Genomic DNA, 20,561 nt, shown 5'->3' with positions numbered 1-20,561 from the left:
ATCTAGTGCAAATATCTTTATGGCTTAAACTTCACTGTGTTCTTGTCCCATAATACAAGTATCCTTATGAGGCATTAACACTGATGTAGCTTGTAAATCTTACTTATGCAAATAAGCTGTAGAAAAGACATCTGCAGTTGCCGGAGCTGGGATAATATGTCCAAGTTGGAATTCCTATGCCGCAGGGCACGGGTTAAAAGCACCTACATTTCCATGACACAATAATTTTTTATTAACAACAGCATTCCTTCAACGTTGGTATTGCATAATTTTAGGTGCATTGTTGAAGTGTTATGTCTTTGCAGTGCCTCTGACATGTCTACCCTTCTTTTCTTAAATGCCTTTGGACTGAAAGTCTCTGCACAGCTGCGCTGAAGCAGGCATAGCCATTGAAGGAGATGCATGTACTACATCACACTGCTCTTTCGAGATTATTTTTCCTTCTTTGCTTTTTGTAAAGCATGTTAAAGTGTCTATAAAGTATAGGAGCTTATGGCTGAGGAGCATAGGAGCAGCCTTGAGACTCCGCTTACAGCAAAACTTGCCAGTTTTATATATTAGTTGCCCTAACAAAGCATCTTTGGCTGGGACTGCACTTTGGGAATCGTGGAGTGCGTATCACTGTGTTGTTTGGAAAATGTCCAGATTCAAAGTATGGCAAAGAAGTGGCAGCTCAATGAGACACAAAATACGGTATAAGCTAAATTGTGTGTCTGTATCTGAGGCTGAGATTTCCACCCAGGTTTCTCAGTGCTCTTTGCCTGGAGAAGCTGGAGAGTCAGGATGTGTTTTTGTTTGCAGATAAAGGGAAGGAGTGAAGATGATAGCGCTCTGGCTGTTGGGTCATCGTTGCTCCCAAGACAGGAGCGGATATGTGTAATGGAAAGAGTTGAGGACAAAGACCAGAAATAGCAGTAGCAGTCTCTTAAGAAAAAAATGGACAAAAAGATGTGATGATGAATGAGTTGCTATGCCATCTGAGGATGCAAGTTTAAGGAGGAAGTCTTATCTTTTTCTTTTCTTCCATATCTTACACATTTTTCACTTTTTCTTTTTTTCTTATTCCGTTTTGGGAATTGTTATGGCTATCTCACTGTCCTGTAGAAGTCACCATATACATAATTTACAAAATAAATATTTTTTCAATTCACTATGTGACAGGTCTTGGCTCTGCTCTTCTAAGAAAGCAGTCTTCCTAAACAGAGGTTGGAAGGCCAGAGAGTGGGTCTTCTGATGGAGTGTGGAATTGATTCTGAGATTTGGTCGTAGTAAAGCCTGAGCAGCTCGTGTAGGAGGTGTGTTGGGGCGAGTCCTGCAAGTGAGGTGATAATTAAATAACTTCTGTTTTATTTTCCACTTTTACATCCAAATTACAGTGTTTACAAAATACGAGAATTATTGTCAAGCAAACAAATTGTTGATAGGGTATTGTAAGGGAATGAGTCATTATAAAACAGTCAAGGTTAGGGCCTACTCATGGTGGTATTTTGTGGTTTCCAGAGCTGTTTTGAAAGACTCCTTTTAGATTGTTCATTGCAGAGTTGGTTGGAGGACTAATAGTGAGAGAAACATGTCATTAATAAAAGCCTGCATAAATATGATGGATTTTTACATATCAAGTAGATATGAAAAATGTGACATATGAAATCTTACAGTTTGCTCCACATTGGCAGAGCTCATGTGCAGTGCAAGCTGCACACACATTCGATTTGTGTGCCAGCATCTTTACAGAGAGAAACTTTGAGCAAAACAGTTTGGTGTCTGTTGAGAAATACGCTGATCTGATGAATTAGCTGAGTAGAGTAGGTATTTCCACTAACATTACACTAATTTAAGCATGATTTTAAAAAATATTGCCTTAGACCCAGGATATTTGTTTGAAGCATTTCCAGGTCAGAGATATAAATAACTCTGGTCTGTTGTTTCACAACTTCTCCCCTTGTAATGCAGACATATAGTATGGTTTTATTAATATGCTGTGAATACATATGAACACATGCATAAAAACACGATACGGATTGTGATTTAATGATGTGAGACACATGATCAGAGGGCTGGAGCACCTCTGCTATGAGGACAGGCTGAGAGAGTTGGGGTTGTTCAGCCTGGAGAAGAGAAGGCTCCGGGGAGACCTTATAGCAGCCTTTCAGTGCCTAAAGGGGGCCTACAGGAGAGATGGGGAGGGACTCGTTAGCAGGGAGTGTAGTGATAGGATGAGGGGTAACGGTTTCAAACTGAAAAAGAGTAGATTTAGATTGAATATTAGGAGGAAATTCTTTACTGTGAGGGTGGTGAGGCACTGGAACAGGTTGTCCAGAGAAGCTGTGGATGCCCCATCCCTGGAGGTGTTCAAGGCCAGGCTGGATGGGGCTTTGAGCAGCCTGGTCTAGTGGGAGGTGTCGCTGCCCGGGGCAGGGGGGTTGGAACTAGATGATCTTTAAGGTCCCTTCCAACCCTAAACCATTCTATGATACAATGATTATATATATAAAGAAAATAATTTCCAAGTAAAGTAATTTTTTTAACGTTGGTAGGGCAAAACTTGAAAAGCCTTCTATTCACATCAGGTACAGTTCGCAATAGTAATTTCATGGATGAAACCACGGGAGTGCGGTTACGCATTTGATTCTGTCAGTTGCCAAGAGGGACAGAGAGAGAACCACCTGAGCTATTCATCGGTGCTTTCTGCTTGGGCGGCTGCCTCCTCAAATCTGCTGTCGTAACTGCAGCTGTCGCCACACCCGGATCCACTTTTCTCTGATCTAAATTAGCTTTTAACAGTAGCTTTTTTGTCATTTACAGCATTTGACAGCATTGAATTAAGGAGAAAACAAATATATAGCAGAATATTGTAAACAGCATAATATTTGTTGAAGTTAAACTTGGTTTACTGCAGGTTTGTTTTGTTTTTTTTTAATTAGAAACCATTGTATGCATCCTGTACTCTATCATTATGTAGAAGAATTCCTGCAAGAAAACTGCAGGTGAATGTTGTGTCTTAAAGATTACCAGTGGCCCCCAAAACACAGGTTGAAATAGGGTGTAGTTTTAGTTGTTTTGCAATTGCTTAGGAGTGTCTATTGAAAATACTGCAGCTGTAGAGAATTAACTGTAAAGGCCCTACTGTGGTATGGCTGAAAATGAGTGGACCACATTGTGAGATTTCTGGTCTGAAAAAAGGTTAATGTGCTCCTGTATATTCATAGCTAATGCTTATGTTATCGCTAGAGGGCAGTAAATACAAACAATGAATTATGTATTTTACCAGAAAGTCCTTTTTTTTTTTTAATAAAGAGTCTAACTCTTTATTAAACAACTTAGCTCCTAAAACTTCCCCTAACATAGTTCAGAAGAACAGTGTCATCTCAGTCTGTTCGACAACATAAAATTCTCAGAATTGAGGCATAAGAATTATATATTCCCCCCCAAAAAAAATCTGTAAAATGATATCGTTTAGGCTGTTCCGTTATGTTTAATGAATGTAATTCTGATAAGCAGGAGGCTGCCAAGAAAGCCTTTTTAAAGCAGCGTTATTATGCTACAGTTAGGATCCTTAAAGCTGAGACTCCTTCAGAAGCATTAGGGATTTGAAGAAAGAATCATAGAATCATAGGGTTGGAAGGGACCTCTGGAGATCATCTAGTCCAACCCCCCTGCCAGAGCAGGGTCACCTAGAGCAGGTTACACAGGAACACGTCCAGGTGGGTTTTGAATGTCTCCAGAGTTGGAGACTCCACCACCTCTCTGGGCAGCCTGTTCCAGTGCTCTGCCACTCTCAGGGTAAAGAAGTTCCTCCTCATGTTTAGGTGGAACTTCCTATGTTCAAGTTTGTGCCCATTGCCTCTTGTCCTGTCCCCGGGCACCACTGAAAAGAGCCTGGCCCCATCCTCCTGACACCCACCCTTTAAGTATTTATAAGTGTTGATAAGGTCACCCCTCAGACGTCTTTTCTCCAGACTGAAAAGACCCAAATCCCTCAGCCTTTCCTCATAAGAGAGGTGTTCCAGTCCCCTAATCATCTTTGTAGCCCTCTGCTGCACCCTTTCCAGCAGTTCCCTGTCCCTCTTGAACCGGGGAGCCCAGAACTGGACACAGTACTCCAGGTGCGGCCTCACCAAGGCAGAGTAGAGGGGGACGATGACCTCCCTTGACCTGCTGGCCACACTCTTCTTGATGCACCCCAGGATGCCATTGGCCTTCTTGGCCACAAGGGCACATTGCTGACTCATGGTCATCCTGTTGTCCACCAGGACTCCCAGGTCTCTTTCCACAGAGCTGCTCTCCAGCAGGTCAGCACCCAACCTGTACTGGTGCATGGGGTTGTTCCTCCCCAGGTGCAGCACCCTACACTTGCCCTTGTTGAACTTCATAAGGTTTCTCTCTGCCCAGATCTCCAACCTGTCCAGGTCTCTCTGTATGGTGGCACAGCCTTCCGGTGTGTCAGCCACCCCACCCAGCTTGGTGTCATCAGCAAACTTGCTGAGGGTGCAGTCTATCCCCTCATCCAGGTCATTGATGAATATATTGAACAGGACTGGACCCAGTACTGACCCCTGGGGAACACCACTCGTCACTGGTCTCCAACTAGACTCTGTGCCCGTAATCACAACCCTCTGAGCTCTATCTTTCAACCAGTTTTCTATCCACCCCACTGTCCATTCATCTAACCCACACTTCCCAAGCTTCCCTATGAGGATGCTGTGGGAGACCGTGTCAAACGCCTTGCTTAAGTCAAGGTAGACCACATCTACCACCCTCCCCTCATCTATCCATCTAGTCATGCCATCGTAGAAGGCTATCAGATTAGTCAGACATGATTTCCCCTTGGTGAATCCATGCTGAGTACTTCTGATAGCTTTCCTTTCCTCCACGTGCCTTGAGATGACACCCAGAACGGGCTGTTCCATCATCTTTCCAGGGATGGAGGTGAGGCTGACCGGCCTGTAGTTCCCCGGCTCTTCCTTTTTGCCTTTCTTGAAGACTGGAGTGACATTGGCTTTCCTCCAGTTCCCAGGCACCTCGCCTGTTCTCCAGGACTTTTCAAAGATGATGGAGAGCGGCCCAGCAATGACTTCTGCCAGCTCCCTCAGCACTCTCGGGTGCATCCCATCAGGGCCCATGGACTTGTGAATATCTAGATGATCTAATTGGTCCCTCACTCGCTCCTCCTCAACCCAAGGGAAGTCTTCTTCTTTCCCTGTTACTTTATTCAATGCCTGGGTCTCCTGAGGGCTGGGCCGAGCAGAAAAGACCGAAGCAAAGAAGGCATTCAGTAACTCTGCCTTCTCCACATCCTCCGTCACCATGACTCCTGCCTCATTCAGCAGTGGGCCTACAACTTCTCTGGTCTTCCTTTTGCTTCCAATATACTTGTAGAAGCTCTTTTTGTTGTGCTTGATGTCCCTAGCCAGGTCTAATTCCAAGGCGGCCTTGGCTTTCCTTGTTTCATCCCTGCACGCTCTGGTGGCATTCTTGTAATCCTCCCAAGGGGTCAGTCCCTTCTTCCACTTGAGCTTTTTCTGAAGCTCCTTGCTCAACCATGCAGGTCTCCTGCGTCCCATGGCCGATTTCTTTCTCTTAGAGATGCACCGATCCTGAGCTTGGAGGAAGTGGTCTTTGAATATCAACTAGCTTTCTTGAGCCCCTTTGCCTTCCAGAGCCCTAGCCCATGGGATCTCTCCAAGCAGTTTCTTGAAGAGGTCAAAGTTAGCCCTCCTGAAATCCAAGGTTGTGATTTTACTTCTTGTTGTTGTTTTGTGGATAGTACCCATGATCCTGAACTCAATCATTTCATGATCACTACAACCTAGGGTGCCCCCAACCTTAATGTCCTCCACCAATCCCTCTGTGTTTGTCAGTACCAGGTCTAGAAGTGCTCCTCTCCTTGTTGGCTCCTGTACCACCTGTGTCAAAAAGTTGTCATCAATGCACTGGAGGAGCCTCCTGGACTGTGCATGCCTGGCTGTGTGGTCTTCCCAGCAGATATCGGGGTGATTGAAGTCCCCCATGAGAACCAGGGCCTGCGCTTGCGAGGCTACCTTCAGTTGTCTGTAGAAAGCCTCATCAGTTTCCCCATCCTGATCAGGTGGCCTGTAATAAACACCCACAACAGTGTCCCTCATATTTGCCTGTCCCTTAATCCTCACCCATGAGCTCTCGACCCGCTCTTCATCTGCCCCTAGTGAGAGCTCGATGCATTCCAAATGCTCTCTCACATAGAGTGCAATTCCACCACCACGCCTTGCTGGTCTGTCTTTCCTGAAAAGGACATAGCCATCCATGACAGCATTCCAGTCATGCGAGTTGTCCCACCACGTCTCAGTAATTGCAATGAGATCATGGCCCCGCAACCGCACACAGACCTCCAGCTCTTCCTGCTTACTCCCCATGCTGCGTGCATTGGTGTATAAGCATTTCAGAGAGGGAGTCGTGTGTGTAGTTTTGACCCTTGAGATGTGGTGTGCCTTCTGGCTTTCAGAAATACTGGCACACTGGCCCACGAGCGCTGAGCAACTACACCCTAGCACCTCACCAGCAAGCCCAGTACCATCCCCACCCCCCTTCAAATCTAGTTTAAAGCCCTCTCATTGAGCCCCGATAACTCTTGTCCTAGAACCCTTTTTCCCCTAGAGGTCAAGGTATTCCTGCCTGTTACCAGCAGGCCAGGTGTTTTGTGGATCAGGCCATGATCAAAGAACCCAAAGTCCTGCCGGCAGCACCAGGCTCGAAGCCAGGCATTGATCTGCTGGCTCCTTCTATTTAGCCCCTCATCATTCCCCGCAACTGGGGGGACAGATGAGAACACAACTTGTGCTCCTGATCCCTTGACCAGGCGTCCCAGGGTCTTGAAATCTTTCTTCATTGCCCTTGGACTTCTTCTTGTTACCTCGTCGCTGCCTACCTGAAAGAGCAAAAGTGGGTAGTAGTCTGAGGGCTGTACCAGGGAAGGAAGCATCCTCTTCACGTCCTTGACCCGGGCCCCAGGGAGGCAGCAGACCTCCCTATGTACCGGGTCCGGCCTGCATATTGGGCCTTCTGTTCCTTTCAGTAATGAGTCACCTATGACAAGGACCTGTCTTTTCTTCTTTACCGCAGAGGTTTTGATGCAGGGGGAGGTCTGACTAGACCTTGCTGACGGCTCCAGGGTAGGAGAAATAGGAGAAATATTGTGCTCATCATCATCCAGGTTCCTCTGTAGAGCACTGTACCTGTTAAGTAATGGCACCTGGGAAGATGGGGTAGTCATCAGGCAGTCTCGAGTGCAGCGCCTGTTGTGCCACGCAGGAACTCCCTGCCATTGCCCCCTGTCCTCCAGGTTACCACCTTCAGTTGAGGTGAGAGAGGATATGGAGCTCTCTGTTGCAGGGGTTCTATCTGCCTGCTGGGTTTCTGTCATGGGATGCAGGATTCTGCTCCAGGAATCTATCTCCCTCTCGCATTCCCTGATGCTCCTCAACCTACTTACCTCCTCCCTGAGCTCCATGACTAATTGGAGAAGATCCTCTACCTGAGCACATCTCCTACAGGTATGCCCATCATTGCCATCCGACACTGGCGTAAGAGCAGGGCATACCCTACAGCCCGATGTCTGTGTGGTAGCATGTTCCCACAAGAGCTCCGTCTGAGAGGTGGCATCAGACCTGGTGGTTGTGGAGCTCATGGACGCCACAGTCATCTTGCGAGTAGTTACCATCACTACCTAGCCGGGTTAGCAGTCTTTCAGCTCTATCCTGCACGAACTGCTGTGCAGACCGCTGTGATTGGACTGGTGTGTCACACCCTGCTTGGCCACCCCCTTCTCCAGCCCAGGAAGTACACTCTCGTTGTGGTGCACCTGGGTGATACCTCAGGTCACACCCAGGGAACACCCACTTGCAGCTCCTTTGCTCAGTGTGCTCCCAAAAGGTTTCTTTTATGAGGGGGGAGAGTGGTCCCACCCTCTGCTCGTTAACACCTGCCGCCGGGGGTGGTGGCTCCGCCCTCGGCTCCTCAGCTGTCCCCGCCCCCCAGAAGGGCCAGGTACCGGCTCGGGCTGGCCCCTTTTCCTGGCTTTAAAAGCCTCAAAAACGAGCCCCTGGCTGTTTCTTTGCCGCGATTTCCTTCCCCAGCACAGGCTTACCTGCACTGGAGCTGATCTCCTCGGCAAATGAAATTTGTTCCAATTACAGCCATCAGTTCCCAGTCACTCATGGAGTTCACCTCTTCGTGATATCAGTGTAAGACCCAACTTTGTCTCCACCCCTGCTGCTCACTTGGTGTATGGCAGCTGATTGCTGCATCTGGAACAACTCATATTTGTAAAACTCTTAATTTTTATTTTTTTTTTTTTAAATTAAGTTCTACATTTTCTCTCCTTCCAGTCAGGGAGTTGTAGGTGGAAACCGGAGAAGTTTGGTGAGGCTGGTTGATTTGGCATAGTTCCCTTCTCCCTAGCTGTCCTGCTTCTTCCTCCAGACTAGTTCTGGGTTTTGGCTCGGTTGAGGCCATCCACAGGCCCTTGCTTGCTGGATGAAACGACCATTCTTTTCTGCTGTGGTCGTCCAGCAATGAGCAGACTTTCTGTTTTGTGGGGAGGCCTTCTGCTAGGGTACACGCCACCATAAATGTCAGATGGAGATAGCTAATGTTGTGGAAACAGTCTTGTGTTCATGACCAGTAGGAGTTGGATTTGACATGGGTGACTATTGCTGTTCTCTGGTGTGTGGAGGTCAGCCTAAAAAGTGTTTTTTGATATTTTCAGGCAGGCTTCTCATTTGGCTCATGAGATATCTTTAGGCTATCTGTTGCTGTTTGTAATGCATATGAACTTGAAAACTAAAATCGGTGATGTGTTTAGCTGTCTTCCTCTTTGTTTTATTTTTTGCTATGTAATAGACAGTATGCACTACACCCAGCACGCCTGTATTCAGGATTGATGCTCAGACGGATCTCTGAAGGTTTTTAGTGCAGCTTCATAGTCAATCCAGGGGGTGCAGTTGAGAGTGTTCTTTGCTGTTACAGTCCTTGAACTGTAGTTTACATGAATGGTGTGAACATACTAAATAAGTGAGGCTGCTGCTGGTGACTTCCACATCCTCATAATTTATATCCCTTCTCTCTCCTCCCCAATTTTTCTGTTGTCTGGAAGTTTTCACACTGTGGAAATTTTCATAGTAGTGACTTGATCACCAATGAAGAAATTGAATACCATAAAATAGTCTCAGGTCTTACAGAACCTGACTTAAAACTGTCCCATTAGATGAAGACAGCCTGTTGGCAGTTGTTAGAAATGGGTGAATAATCAGGTTCTTAACCCATTTAATGTGTCCTGTCTCAACATTGGGAGTGCTATTGCAGAATATTATACAGTACTAAATCAAATGCCCTACAGCTATCCAAGAATATCACATGTTCAAAGACATAAAACTGATATTGACTGGCATTAATTGCATTCCTAGTCTTAGTTCTTTATCAAGCAAACACCTACAATATGTGTATTTCAGTTTTTCCCTTATTTTACCCAGGACTGGTGTTTCGTGAAGTGGCCAGAAGTTACCTAGCCATCCTGCTTGCAAATTTTAATTGGCACAAAATTAACATTTTGCAGTCTTTCAAAATTTACTAAAGCTGAACATCACAGCTCCTGGGATCTCTGCCACCTCTCTTTATGACTCCTGTGGAGAAACTTGTCCAGGCTTGTTGACTAAATAATGGCAAACATTTCCTGTGGGTATTAAGGGACTTCTTCATCTTTCTGCCTTTCAGGGTCATTGTCTTGATTCTTTCAAAACGCACAACAGTGCTCATTAAAAAACTTCCTTTTTTCTGTATTATTTTATTACTCAGTTACTGCCATTTCAAATTATGCCTTTCTCATTTCCATATTATTTGCTTTATTGGAACCACTGTAGAAAATGTCATTATTCCCTTCTTCCCCACGTTTTATCTTCATGGATGTATGTGTGTATGAAAACAAGAATTTTCCTTTCCCTTTGGTGGATTTCCACTTATCTCTAACTTCTGTTTTTCTTATCTTGAATTACTCTGGGTATTTAGTTGTGTGTGGCAGCTATTTGCTATGCACTCATCTATCCACCGTAACCTCCTCTAAAGCTAATTATTTACTCATTCCAACCTGGGAATTGAGGATGAAAATCAGCCAAAATTATTACTGTGAATCAGTGCTGGTGTGAATTTCCCAACTATAAATTTCTAAGGTCATACTTTTACATGTAGGGGAAATCAGAGGGCATGCTTTTTGAGTCAGTGAAGTCATACTAATGAACTATATCACAGCGATTAGTAGTTGATTATGAGGCTGAGGCTGTGGGTCCCAGAAAAATAATACAAATGGATAATAAGTTGTCAGTATCGGGTGTAATTTCCTATTACCAGTATAGTTAAAATGCAGCTAAAATATTATAACATGTATATGCATTGAAGGGAATGTGTTTTCATAGAGCTAATAGCTCTGTAAATTCCATCCTTCAATAAATTTGATAAACTATACCTCAGTAATTCCTATGGAAGCGTCTTTGTCTCATACGCTGATGTGGAATAAAAAAATCCAAGGAAGATGTCTTTATACATGCTAAACGACTAGTGTAACCTACGTAGCAGCCATTTTAAATGTTCCTTATCTGAAACAAGTTCTGTGCTTGGGGTCAGTTGTTTGAGATTTAAAGAGGACCAGCCTCTAAAGTAACAATGTAAGATAAGTGATTTAAAAACTTGGCATTCCAGTATCTTTTCATACTACCTTTTGCAAATGAACTTTCATACCCACATGTTTCACTTCTTAAGTAGCCATAACGTAGTATGATGGCTGTTATTTTAGCATTTTCTAAGTCATAATTGAAATTGCCTTCTGAAGGGGGGCAGCATATTTTCGATTCTCATCGTTGTTGCTGGGTAGGTGGCAGCAGTGCTCTCTTGCGGGTGATCAGAAAACAATGCAACACAGATGTAGACAAACTGTATGTTCAGCGTTATAAAGCTGAGCTGGAAGAAGCAGGAGAAATATTTTCCAGGAATACTTTTTAGGCTACTTTAATGCCTTGCTGAGTCTCTAGTAACCCAGGTCTGTTTTCAAAACTTAATTTTTTTATATTCATCTAAGTGTATAGATCCAGGACAGGTATAATTGTGCATACTAACAGGAAGTGCATCAGCAGTGTGTTCATTCACATGTTTTTTATACTACCTATTTTAAGGAAAACAATGTGCTTTCCATATGAAAATATATAAGTGCTGGATGATCTGTTGAGTGCATCCAGTTGTCACATTGCTATGCATTTCTCTCCTGTAAGGAGGAAATTTGTTAATATCATATTTTACCCTATTGATTGTTTTGGAGGTTCGATTCTTTCTGAAGCACTTAAGTGTTGCTGACATTGCTGTGTAGCATTGCCCAGAGAAGTAGAAACCACTCCAGCCAAAACCTCCCCTATGACGGTTGTCGGTCGGCATCTTCCAGTGAATCAGCAGTGTGGGCCTAGGCTGAGAGCTGCGCCCCATACACCTTGTCCTTAGGCATTTGCCCACTGTCCTATTGGGAAACTCTTGCTGCTTTTGATACAGCAGAAGCTCATAAATTTGCCGCAGTAGTGCCACAAACTTCTCCTTTTAAGTTTTGGTCTCTGAATGGCAGATGGTGGGATATTTTATTTAATGCTCTGAGTCAGCTCACTGACAGGCTCCACTTTCAATTAATCCCTTTTTTTTCCTATGATGTATAGCTGTAATTGATTTTCTTAATCTGCCAAGGCAGAAAGAGCAAAACTTGAATAAATACAGTGAGAATTTGAGGACTCATTATTTCACTTCTGACTTCGCCATGGAAACTTAACATTTACTGGGAATTGTAAGACACACGACTTGCTTTATCTTAATAACTACTTTTACCTCTTAAAATAAAAAAAAAACAGTAGAAACTGGCAGATCGGCCCAGTGGTCTAAGTAGATCAGTTTTTAATCTAGATGGCAAAAAGTCAAAAACATTTTCATTGTTAGAGTACGTCACAGACTGCTAAAGAAACCCCGTAGCTGTATTTCTGTTGGTTTTCCTTCACAAAAAAACCCTCTAAATATACTTCCCTTCCACATGAAAAATTAAAACCACCAGGCGATCCACATGAATATACACAATGCTAATTTTAACTGCTTGGATGGTGCGTCCATTGAGGAGAGCTGGTAAACGCTGCTGAAATGAGGAGACCTTAACCCAATTATTTTTGAATGGCGTGTGAACGCTGCAGGCGGGGATGCCATTATTAAATGGCATTTGCTGTTTAAAAAAAAAAAAAAAGAAAAAAAAAATAGATATACCCCATGCCCAGGAGAGTCCTTGGTGCTGGCCAATGGGAAATTATCATACATCATGTCGCCAGCCCCTTGGATTTATATCTTTTAGGGTGACATACTATTGGCTGCTAGTTAGGCTCTATGGGAGGGATTACTGTCACTGTTTGTGGCTTCCCCTCCAGCTCCTTATTTGGTAGCCGTTGACAGAGCAAGGCTTCCCAGCAGCTGAGCATCTTGACATACATTATTCATTAAGTCCTGGTGTTCAGGAAATATGCGTATCCCTAGCTCTTCAGATATTTCTTCAGCTCGTACAATATGTCTCTTCAGCGTTGCCTCTGAATGCTTGGAGTTTTACAAATGGCATTTATACAATCGGAAGACCACGCGGTTGGATTTCATTTCAGCGTGCCTCCTGTCCACACAGTTGCTGAGAACCTGAAGATCAGCAAAGAGAATTAGGAGAGAGAAGGAATCTTTCTTCTTGGAAGTCTTTTGCCGTATCAGATAGCAAAGAACTGATTAACTTAGATTGGTAGTATAGAAAAAAAAATAAATTGAAAATGCCTGAGGCAAACTATTTACTCTCAGTTTCTTGGGGATACATAAAGGTAGGATTTTGTTTTACCTTTTAAGAACTTTGGTTTGCAGTGCATGAATGTGTGATCACTGGGTAGCATGAGTATTTTTGGGTGATATGAGTAATATGAATATAAAGTAAAAATTCAGAAAAGCAAGCCTTTGTTCAGCAATGAGAATGAACTGCACAGTATACAGTCTTTCTTAGAAACTGTGCTGGGACTTTTAAAATAACGTTGCTTCAGTGGATAATAAGACCAAGTCTAAAGCCAAAGAAATTCAGAAGAGTTTTGTGTTCTTTTACAAAAAGCTTGCTACAAAACTGTATGTCTAGACATTAAAAGATTTCCAAAAAAACCCCCAACCTCAGAACTGAGATACCATACAATAGGAGAGAGCGTGAGTAAAGAGGCTGAGGATAATGGGTGAATGCATGACTCGTACTGGTTTTATTAGCTGAAGAAATGTGAAATTATCAACAGTATGTTCCAGCAGCATTTTTTGGTACCCTGTGTGTGTATGACAGCTTACTGATTAAAACACTGGAAACTGTCATCTTCTAATATTGATCTACATTATTATGTAGGGCGGCTTTGAACTAGCTTGAGATTGCAATACTGCTAGAAAATGGAATTAAATAAGCCTTTTTCTCTTTCATGGAAAAGTTTTGCACCAAGAAATTAAATCAATATGCCTGTCAACATGCAGAACTGAAATTCGCTTAATACAAAATCACATTAGGGCTTTGTTTTAGCCCTATTTGTGTGTTTGTGCTTAAAATAAAGGCTATTGCCTTTATAATTGTTACCAAGCATGTCAAAAAGGAAAAAGCAACATCACCCTGTGCTTGACATAAAATACCTGTCCCAGATGATCCTGTTTTAAAGAAAATTCTGATTTATCCTGAACTAAATAATGTAACTGTTTAATTAAATGACTCAAAATAATACAAGCATTATATTCAAACCGGACTGAATCTCTTATGCTTGCTTAAGGGTTTTTTTTATATAAAACCCCAATTTTATAATAGGGTTTTTTTAAATAGAAATGTAAAACCCTCATTAGGTCATTGTGTCCGATTAGGTCATTGTGACCAGTCTCTGCTAATGCAGAAGTGTTACAGTGTATTCTCAAGGATTTTGATCGGTCATCTATGAAGGAATTGGATCCCATTATGCTACCGAGGTGAATTCCTTTCTTGTTTACCAAAAAATAAGATGAAATTACTTTACTTTGAACTAAAAGTGAGGTATTTATTGTAATTTACTTGGAAGTATTTCCTGCATTTCCAGGCAGCTGCTGTCGTGTTCCTACCTGCTGAATTAGAAAAATTCCATTACCGATCTTCAAAAAATGTTCTACTCTTACTGTTTAGCCTTTAAAATTGATAGATTTTTTGCTAATTGAAGTTCAGCAGAGAGTGTGGTAGCTGTAATTGATTACACATGGAAAAAAATGTCCTCTGTATAGATGGTGTCCTATACTGTCTATATACAATGATTTTAGTTAAGAAGCTAAATAGTACTTGAACACAATTTTAGTACAGTGCTTTTTGCGTTCATAGTATACACATTATAGGAAAAATGTGAAGAGGGCCAAAGAAGTTCTGCTTTTTGTGACATTCAAAACAGTGATTTAGACTACTTATGAAATTCTAAGAAAGAATGAAACATGTTCATCTTGGAGCTTATTATGTTTACATCCCTTACCATACATGTATTTCTGCAGTTTCTGTATGCTTCAGGCTGTACTTCGTTATCTCCCATTAGTTATATTTGGGAGAAAGGTTGTCGTGGAGTATTTACCCCTGGATTTCATTGAGTATCTTTCCTTGAAACAGTGAGCACTGCTATCACAATGCCAGGTTTAGAGATATGTACCTTACTATAGCTTATGTATAAAACAGTGCATGACCTTGATATTAATTAAACACTTGGTCTTCCAACGCAGATCTTTAGTTATTATGAGTGCTGTTTATGTATTCAGGATGCTGGTAAAATCAAAGATAGTTTTGCATTGATAAGCAATATAAACAGAAGCCTTACGTTAATGTGTAAGGCTGGCCTGTTTTAAGTTCCTTGTGTTGTTTTTCAGGAATACAAGACTTTTCAAATCCAATAAAATGATACAGTTTATTCTTTTTTGAGTTACAAGCTTCTTTTTAAAATAACATTGATAGATATTTCAGAAGGAAAATATAGTCATGTAAGTTGACTGTTCCAAGTATTGAATGAATGTTCCATGGATATATTCGGTTCATGTAAGCTTTTAGAAATGCTACCTAGAATAGAGGCAGCCAGTAGGGTTGAAACTAGATGGCATGGGTTTGGGGGCCAGTGCAATGAAAGGCTCCAGGTGCTCTTGAACATTTTGGTTCCAGCCTCCACTGGGATTGGAGCTTGATTAACACTCAAACTGAAGGACAGGCAGGATGGGGCCTTTTGGTCCATGGACTCTCTTCCGTGCTGGGGCCAATGGTTGTAGTGGAGGCAGCCTCTTTACAGTCTTTGGGATGCAGCAGAGCACCTGGTCAGGAACAGAAAGCCTGGGTGGAAGAGGCCCTACCAGGACAGGCCATCTACACCAAGGGTGGTTCTGCGTTCTTCCTCTCCCAACACCACTAACAGCAGGCTATGTAGTTACTACAACGAGCTTTTGTTACTGAGTCAAGAACTTCACACAAAAAATATAAAATGTTCTAAAGTGTAATTAATCCCATATATATTAAGCATCCTGCCCAAACTTTTTCATGGCAGTGAGTTGACTCTAGTTGGATCTTCACCATGTCTTTGGAGTTGAAGTTTCTTTCTAGCATAGATGCAAAGACTTTCCAAAATTATATCAGTGCTCTGGTTGCCATCTGGGAACATGGTTACTGCAAAAGTTTGTCTAAAACTTGCTATGTACTTTTGCTGACATCAGAAAAGTATCCTATTTTTTTCCTCCAGAACCCCATGTGTACTTATCCTAAGTAGACACCAGTAATATATATGCAGAGAAATGCACACTTTGGCCTTCAGCCCAGAAGGACCTAAACTACCAAGCTCAATCCCTCATTTGTAACCTGTGCTTTGGATGTGACCACTATTTAGGAAACTGTTCTTGTCTCATCAGTTTATGCACTCTTATTCTCATGTATTACAGTTGTCCCCGTATCAGGCTTCCTAGGTTTTTAAAGGGAGGTAAAAGTGCGCATGTACTTTTGTCTTTTTGGGATATTTTTAATGCTATTTGAATATTGTGCCTGTGTTTATGTTGTGGGTCATGTCCCCTCTTCCTGCGCCGTGCCCACCCCCCCACCCCAAGCCATGCTGAGACTAAAATCATTAAAATCAATAGAAATAAATGAAACGAAAAAATCTGCTTAGGAAATTTTTTTTTCAGACAATACTGTACTGCTCTTTTGCTGTGATACCAGTATTCATCACTGAAGAACTGTATAATTGGCTTAATGGATATTTTATAGCCTGTCCATTTCCAGGGGGAATTTCCCAGACTATAGTGAAGGGTTGTGGTATTCCAAAGGGATATATATTTTTCTAATCTAACAGTGCCTAGTCTTAATGTGGGAAAATATTTCTTTCTGACAAAGAACACACTGTATGTGTATGTCAGCCAAAAACCTCTACTTCCTCCCCATGCTGAGCTGACAATATCATAATAAAAGTGTATGGTGTAAATGTTTATTAGTAACCATAGTTTTTATGCATTATGATTGATTTTCTTCAACTGGGAAAATATATGGTACTCAGATTTTTAAATTTCTTATTTAAAATGTTATCTTTAATGTTTACTATTGGTGACAAGGTGGATTCATATCTTGTTTGACTTGTTTTGAATAAAGTGCTAAATGTTATTTCTTAGAGGACAGTATGGACACTCTAGCCAAGTTTCAAGCACTTAAGAGGTGTCTTCTGGATGACTGAAACTGTCTTGACTCACAGATGTAACAGAAACTTCTATGACTTGCAGGAAGATCTTGTGGGAGCCACATGAGTTGGGCAGAGTTTCATTATAAAGTAATTGTGCAGGGGTGTGTAAGTATGTGGAAAGTGGAAGCTCTTTGAAACAGCAATTGCAGATGGGTGCACTTGGGCCCAAATGAAATCTTTGAGAAATAGGTAAACATAGGAAAAATTAAGGGCTTTGGTTTTGGTTATTTTTTTTCTTAGAAAAAAGATTTTTTTCCCCAAAGGAAAAGTTATTAAACATCAGAGGATTAAGTAACATACAGATACACTGAAACAGGGTATAATCAAAACAATGTCTGAACATCTCAATCATTGTTCATCTCTCTTGGGCTTTTTTATGTTCTCAAACAGCATTATTGTTCTGCATCAGAAACTGTTCTCTGTGTATGGTCTTCAACTTAATCTGTTTCAATGTGGATGATGGTCGTAAGGCTTTGTCCTATAATTAGAAAATCAAAACAGTTCTCTAAACTCCTTAGTTTAAACATCTTCATCCAGATGTTTTCAAAATAAATGTCAATTAAGGCTTTGTTGCTGTGGCATCAGCAACATGTGAAAGAGTATGAGGAAATCACGCTGCTACAGTTCTTCAAAGCCAAAGGCTTCTCCCATTGAATTCGCTGTTAGCAGGAGGGCCTTGCAGAATCTGGGGGACTTGTTTTTACTGTACACCCATGTTCAGTAGCCTCACAGACTGTTCTGCAGGTTTCATGCTGATCATTGAGCTTTTATGTTCTGGTGACTCACAGGGCAATGGGAGGTGGGAAGACAAGGCTTTGCATCAGACTAGTGGGGAGCATAGCATTAGAAGAGCCTGCCATGCACCGCCCGTTTGTTGTGGGCATCCATACAATAAATATTTAGTTGGAAATTCTTAAAAAACGTAGATTCTCCATAACTTCCACAAGGTGATTCCCAGTATGCAATAACAAACCTTCGCCCTACCTGCTCCCCACAATTAAATTTATGATTTGGAGGGGGAAAAAAAAAAAAAAAAGAAAAAGGCCTTCTTATTTTTTGTGTCCAGTAGCTGCACAAAAAGCATAGTGCAATCAAACACCAAATCGTTCTCCTTTCAAAGCTGGGAAACTCTTAAGGAAAGTTCCTGAAGAGTACGTACTAGTGGTGGCTAGATGGTCTTTTTCGAAAGTGCAGAATGTGACCTGGTTGCTCTGCAGGAAAAACAGCATCACAAAGTTGAGCATCATCTAAAAGGGTTTACTAGGAAACAACCAGACAGACGAGGACCTATTTAGTTAGGATCCGGTGAACTAGCTGGATTAAATTAAGGGAGAATATTGGAGCGGTAATGGATATACTGATGACATGCCTGGAAGTTAATGTGATTTTGTCAACTTCTGACATTTTATTAAGATTCCTATACACAATATTTATTTTAAAGCTTCAGATTCTGGATACCATCTGGTGACAAGCCATTCCATGACATCTTCAGGTTTTGCCTTAAATAATTCTGTTTCTCACCTTCGTGCATACAGAAGAAAAAGCATGCAAGCATGACTTCAGTGTGTGTTAAAACTTTAAAGACAGGCTTTTAAAAATACTTTTAGGATTTTTGGACCGGTCATTTTACTGCTTGGCAAGCTTGACGTTTTTTTTTTTTTTTAAACGTTCGATCATTAACGTTAAATCATTGTCAACAAACAACATCAGACCTCGCTATAGAGGTTGATACTGGTTTCATGCAGAATGTGTAGCTCTGTAGTTCATGGTATGTGTAGCTGTATTTGCGGTATGGTTCTAATTTTCAGAAATGTGTTGCACACTTGCTAGCATGCAGCTCTATCTGAGATCAAAGTGGAGCCTTTGGCTTGTGGCTGAAGTAGGATTCAGTCTTTGTAGCTCAGGAACTTCCTGAGCTGATGGCGTGTCAAGATGGCAGGAAAGCGCAGTGGCTAATGGTTAGGGTCTTTTAATATAAAAGGTAATTTTTATTTGGCACACTGTGGGCAATACGGTAATTGGTGACTTAGAAAGACATTGTGAAGAAAATAACACCTTTCACTATGTAAGGCCTCTTTGAAGAAAGGGCTTTGATGATTCCAGTGGGATGGAAAGGACGTGGTTAATGTTCAGTCTAGTGGTTTGTCTCATATAGAAAAATAAATTACCGGTTTTCAGCACAGAGGAATGTTTACGGGGATATATACTAAGGCTAGCTATTGCTTGATGTAATAAATAGTCATAACTGGGTGAACAAGGTGAAAGGTGATTCTGAAAATGGTGCAAATAATTTGGCTTTGTTAAGAGAAAAGATGACTGAGAAATCTAACAACAAAGTAAGAGGATGGCACAATGGGAGGCAAAATTCAGCAGTGACAGATGGATGCTAATATACATTGGCAAGAGTTGTTTGAATTGCTAGTAAATATAGCTGAGTTCTATTTGTTGATAAAATTAAGGCAGAGCTAGAGTCAATGAAAATGTGTGTAAGATGCTGCAGGTGTATTATGCAATTAACCTGTCGGATACAATTCCACAAGATACCATTTAACCCTAGAGTCTAGAAGCGATCAAGAAAGGCTCAATGATGAGTACCTATTCAGTTATACATTTTGTGGAATGTTAATAATCACTTCTATCCTATAGAGTGCCTAGAGTGAATTGCTGACTTAAAAGGAAAAGGAAGGTGTTGCCACAGATGGGTATTTTCTACTCCAGTGTTTCATACAGATACTGGCAATTTTCTGAGATTATGGAATGGTCAGGTCATTGTGCTGATGCAGTATAATAATTTTAAGTCAGAGACAACAAAGCCTACCTCTGTTCATATTGGTGTGTAGGAAATCAATCAGATATTTTGATTGTTTTGAGCAGTGTTGTAAATATTTTTAGTAGATTAACGATGAGAGATAAATGTGAAATATTAAAAAAAAATAGCAAAAAAAGTACAAATAGATTAATTTACAAGTATGATAAGAAAACCCTAGTGGAGGAGGGATCCTATGTAAATACAGTTGTATTTTCTCTCCAGATTAAAAAATTGAAGAGACTGTAATGTTAATTATTTGTGTGTATGTCTTATAGCTTTCAGTTACTAGTAGGACCTTATGCACTAGTGATTGGATCACTATGGAGTATTTGAGGAGGTTAAGAATTATGTTGTCCAACCCACAAATAAGTTAGTAGGGTGAGCAATGTTACATGTGATTTTATTTTTTTTTTGCTTTCATAGTTATCTTATTTTAGTGTATATTCTTAATGTCATGCCTTTTCTCCAATTGTAAATTGACTGCATTTTCTCATTCTATCTAAAATACGTCTTGATTGCTAACTTTGTGCTTTTTTGTTTTGTTTTCCAGTTTAAAAGAATGCTCAACCGGGAGCTAACCCATCTATCTGAAATGAGCAGGTCAGGCAATCAGGTCTCAGAATATATATCAAACACATTCTTAGGTAAGACTATGATGGGATTTGCCTTTTTTGCCTTCTTTTTTAATCTCTCTCTGGGCTGTGATAGATTTTAAACGCAAGTACCTTTCCATATTGATTTCTGTTTTCAGAGACTGTACATTTAGTATCTTACTGTTCAGTATTTGAGGAGAGTGATCACGTTAGATCCGTTTCCCCACAGCTCAATTAGTTTGTGTATGTAGTTTCCCTGCGTGTGCAATTACAGATAAATATTCATATACATGTTTTCATGTAACATTACAACTACTATATTGCCATCATATTAAGAAATGAATATATAATGAATTAATTATATAT

General features: G+C 41.3%; 1 protein-coding gene across 9 annotated transcripts in view; it reads left to right on the top strand.

Moving 5' to 3' along the window:
- PDE4D (phosphodiesterase 4D) overlaps window positions 1-20,561 on the top strand; it is a 520,925-nt gene that overhangs the window by 484,265 nt on the left and 16,099 nt on the right. For 8 of the 9 annotated variants that reach the window (XR_012584872.1, XR_012584871.1, XM_074569480.1 and 5 more), the window contains one exon: window positions 20,153-20,246. Coding sequence is in view for 6 of the 9 variants with exons in the window: in XM_074569480.1 (XP_074425581.1) it covers window positions 20,153-20,246 (94 nt within the window). In the remaining 3 variants the exon portion in view is untranslated. Of the gene's footprint in view, window positions 1-12,758; window positions 12,894-20,152; window positions 20,247-20,561 lie in introns of those variants that run through there. The other variant, XR_012584873.1, reaches the window with a different exon arrangement.

The sequence above is a fragment of the Larus michahellis genome, chromosome Z (genome assembly GCF_964199755.1).
Source record: "Larus michahellis chromosome Z, bLarMic1.1, whole genome shotgun sequence".
Classification (NCBI taxonomy): Eukaryota; Metazoa; Chordata; class Aves; order Charadriiformes; family Laridae; genus Larus; species Larus michahellis.
This window is presented reverse-complemented; position numbering and strand designations above follow the sequence as displayed.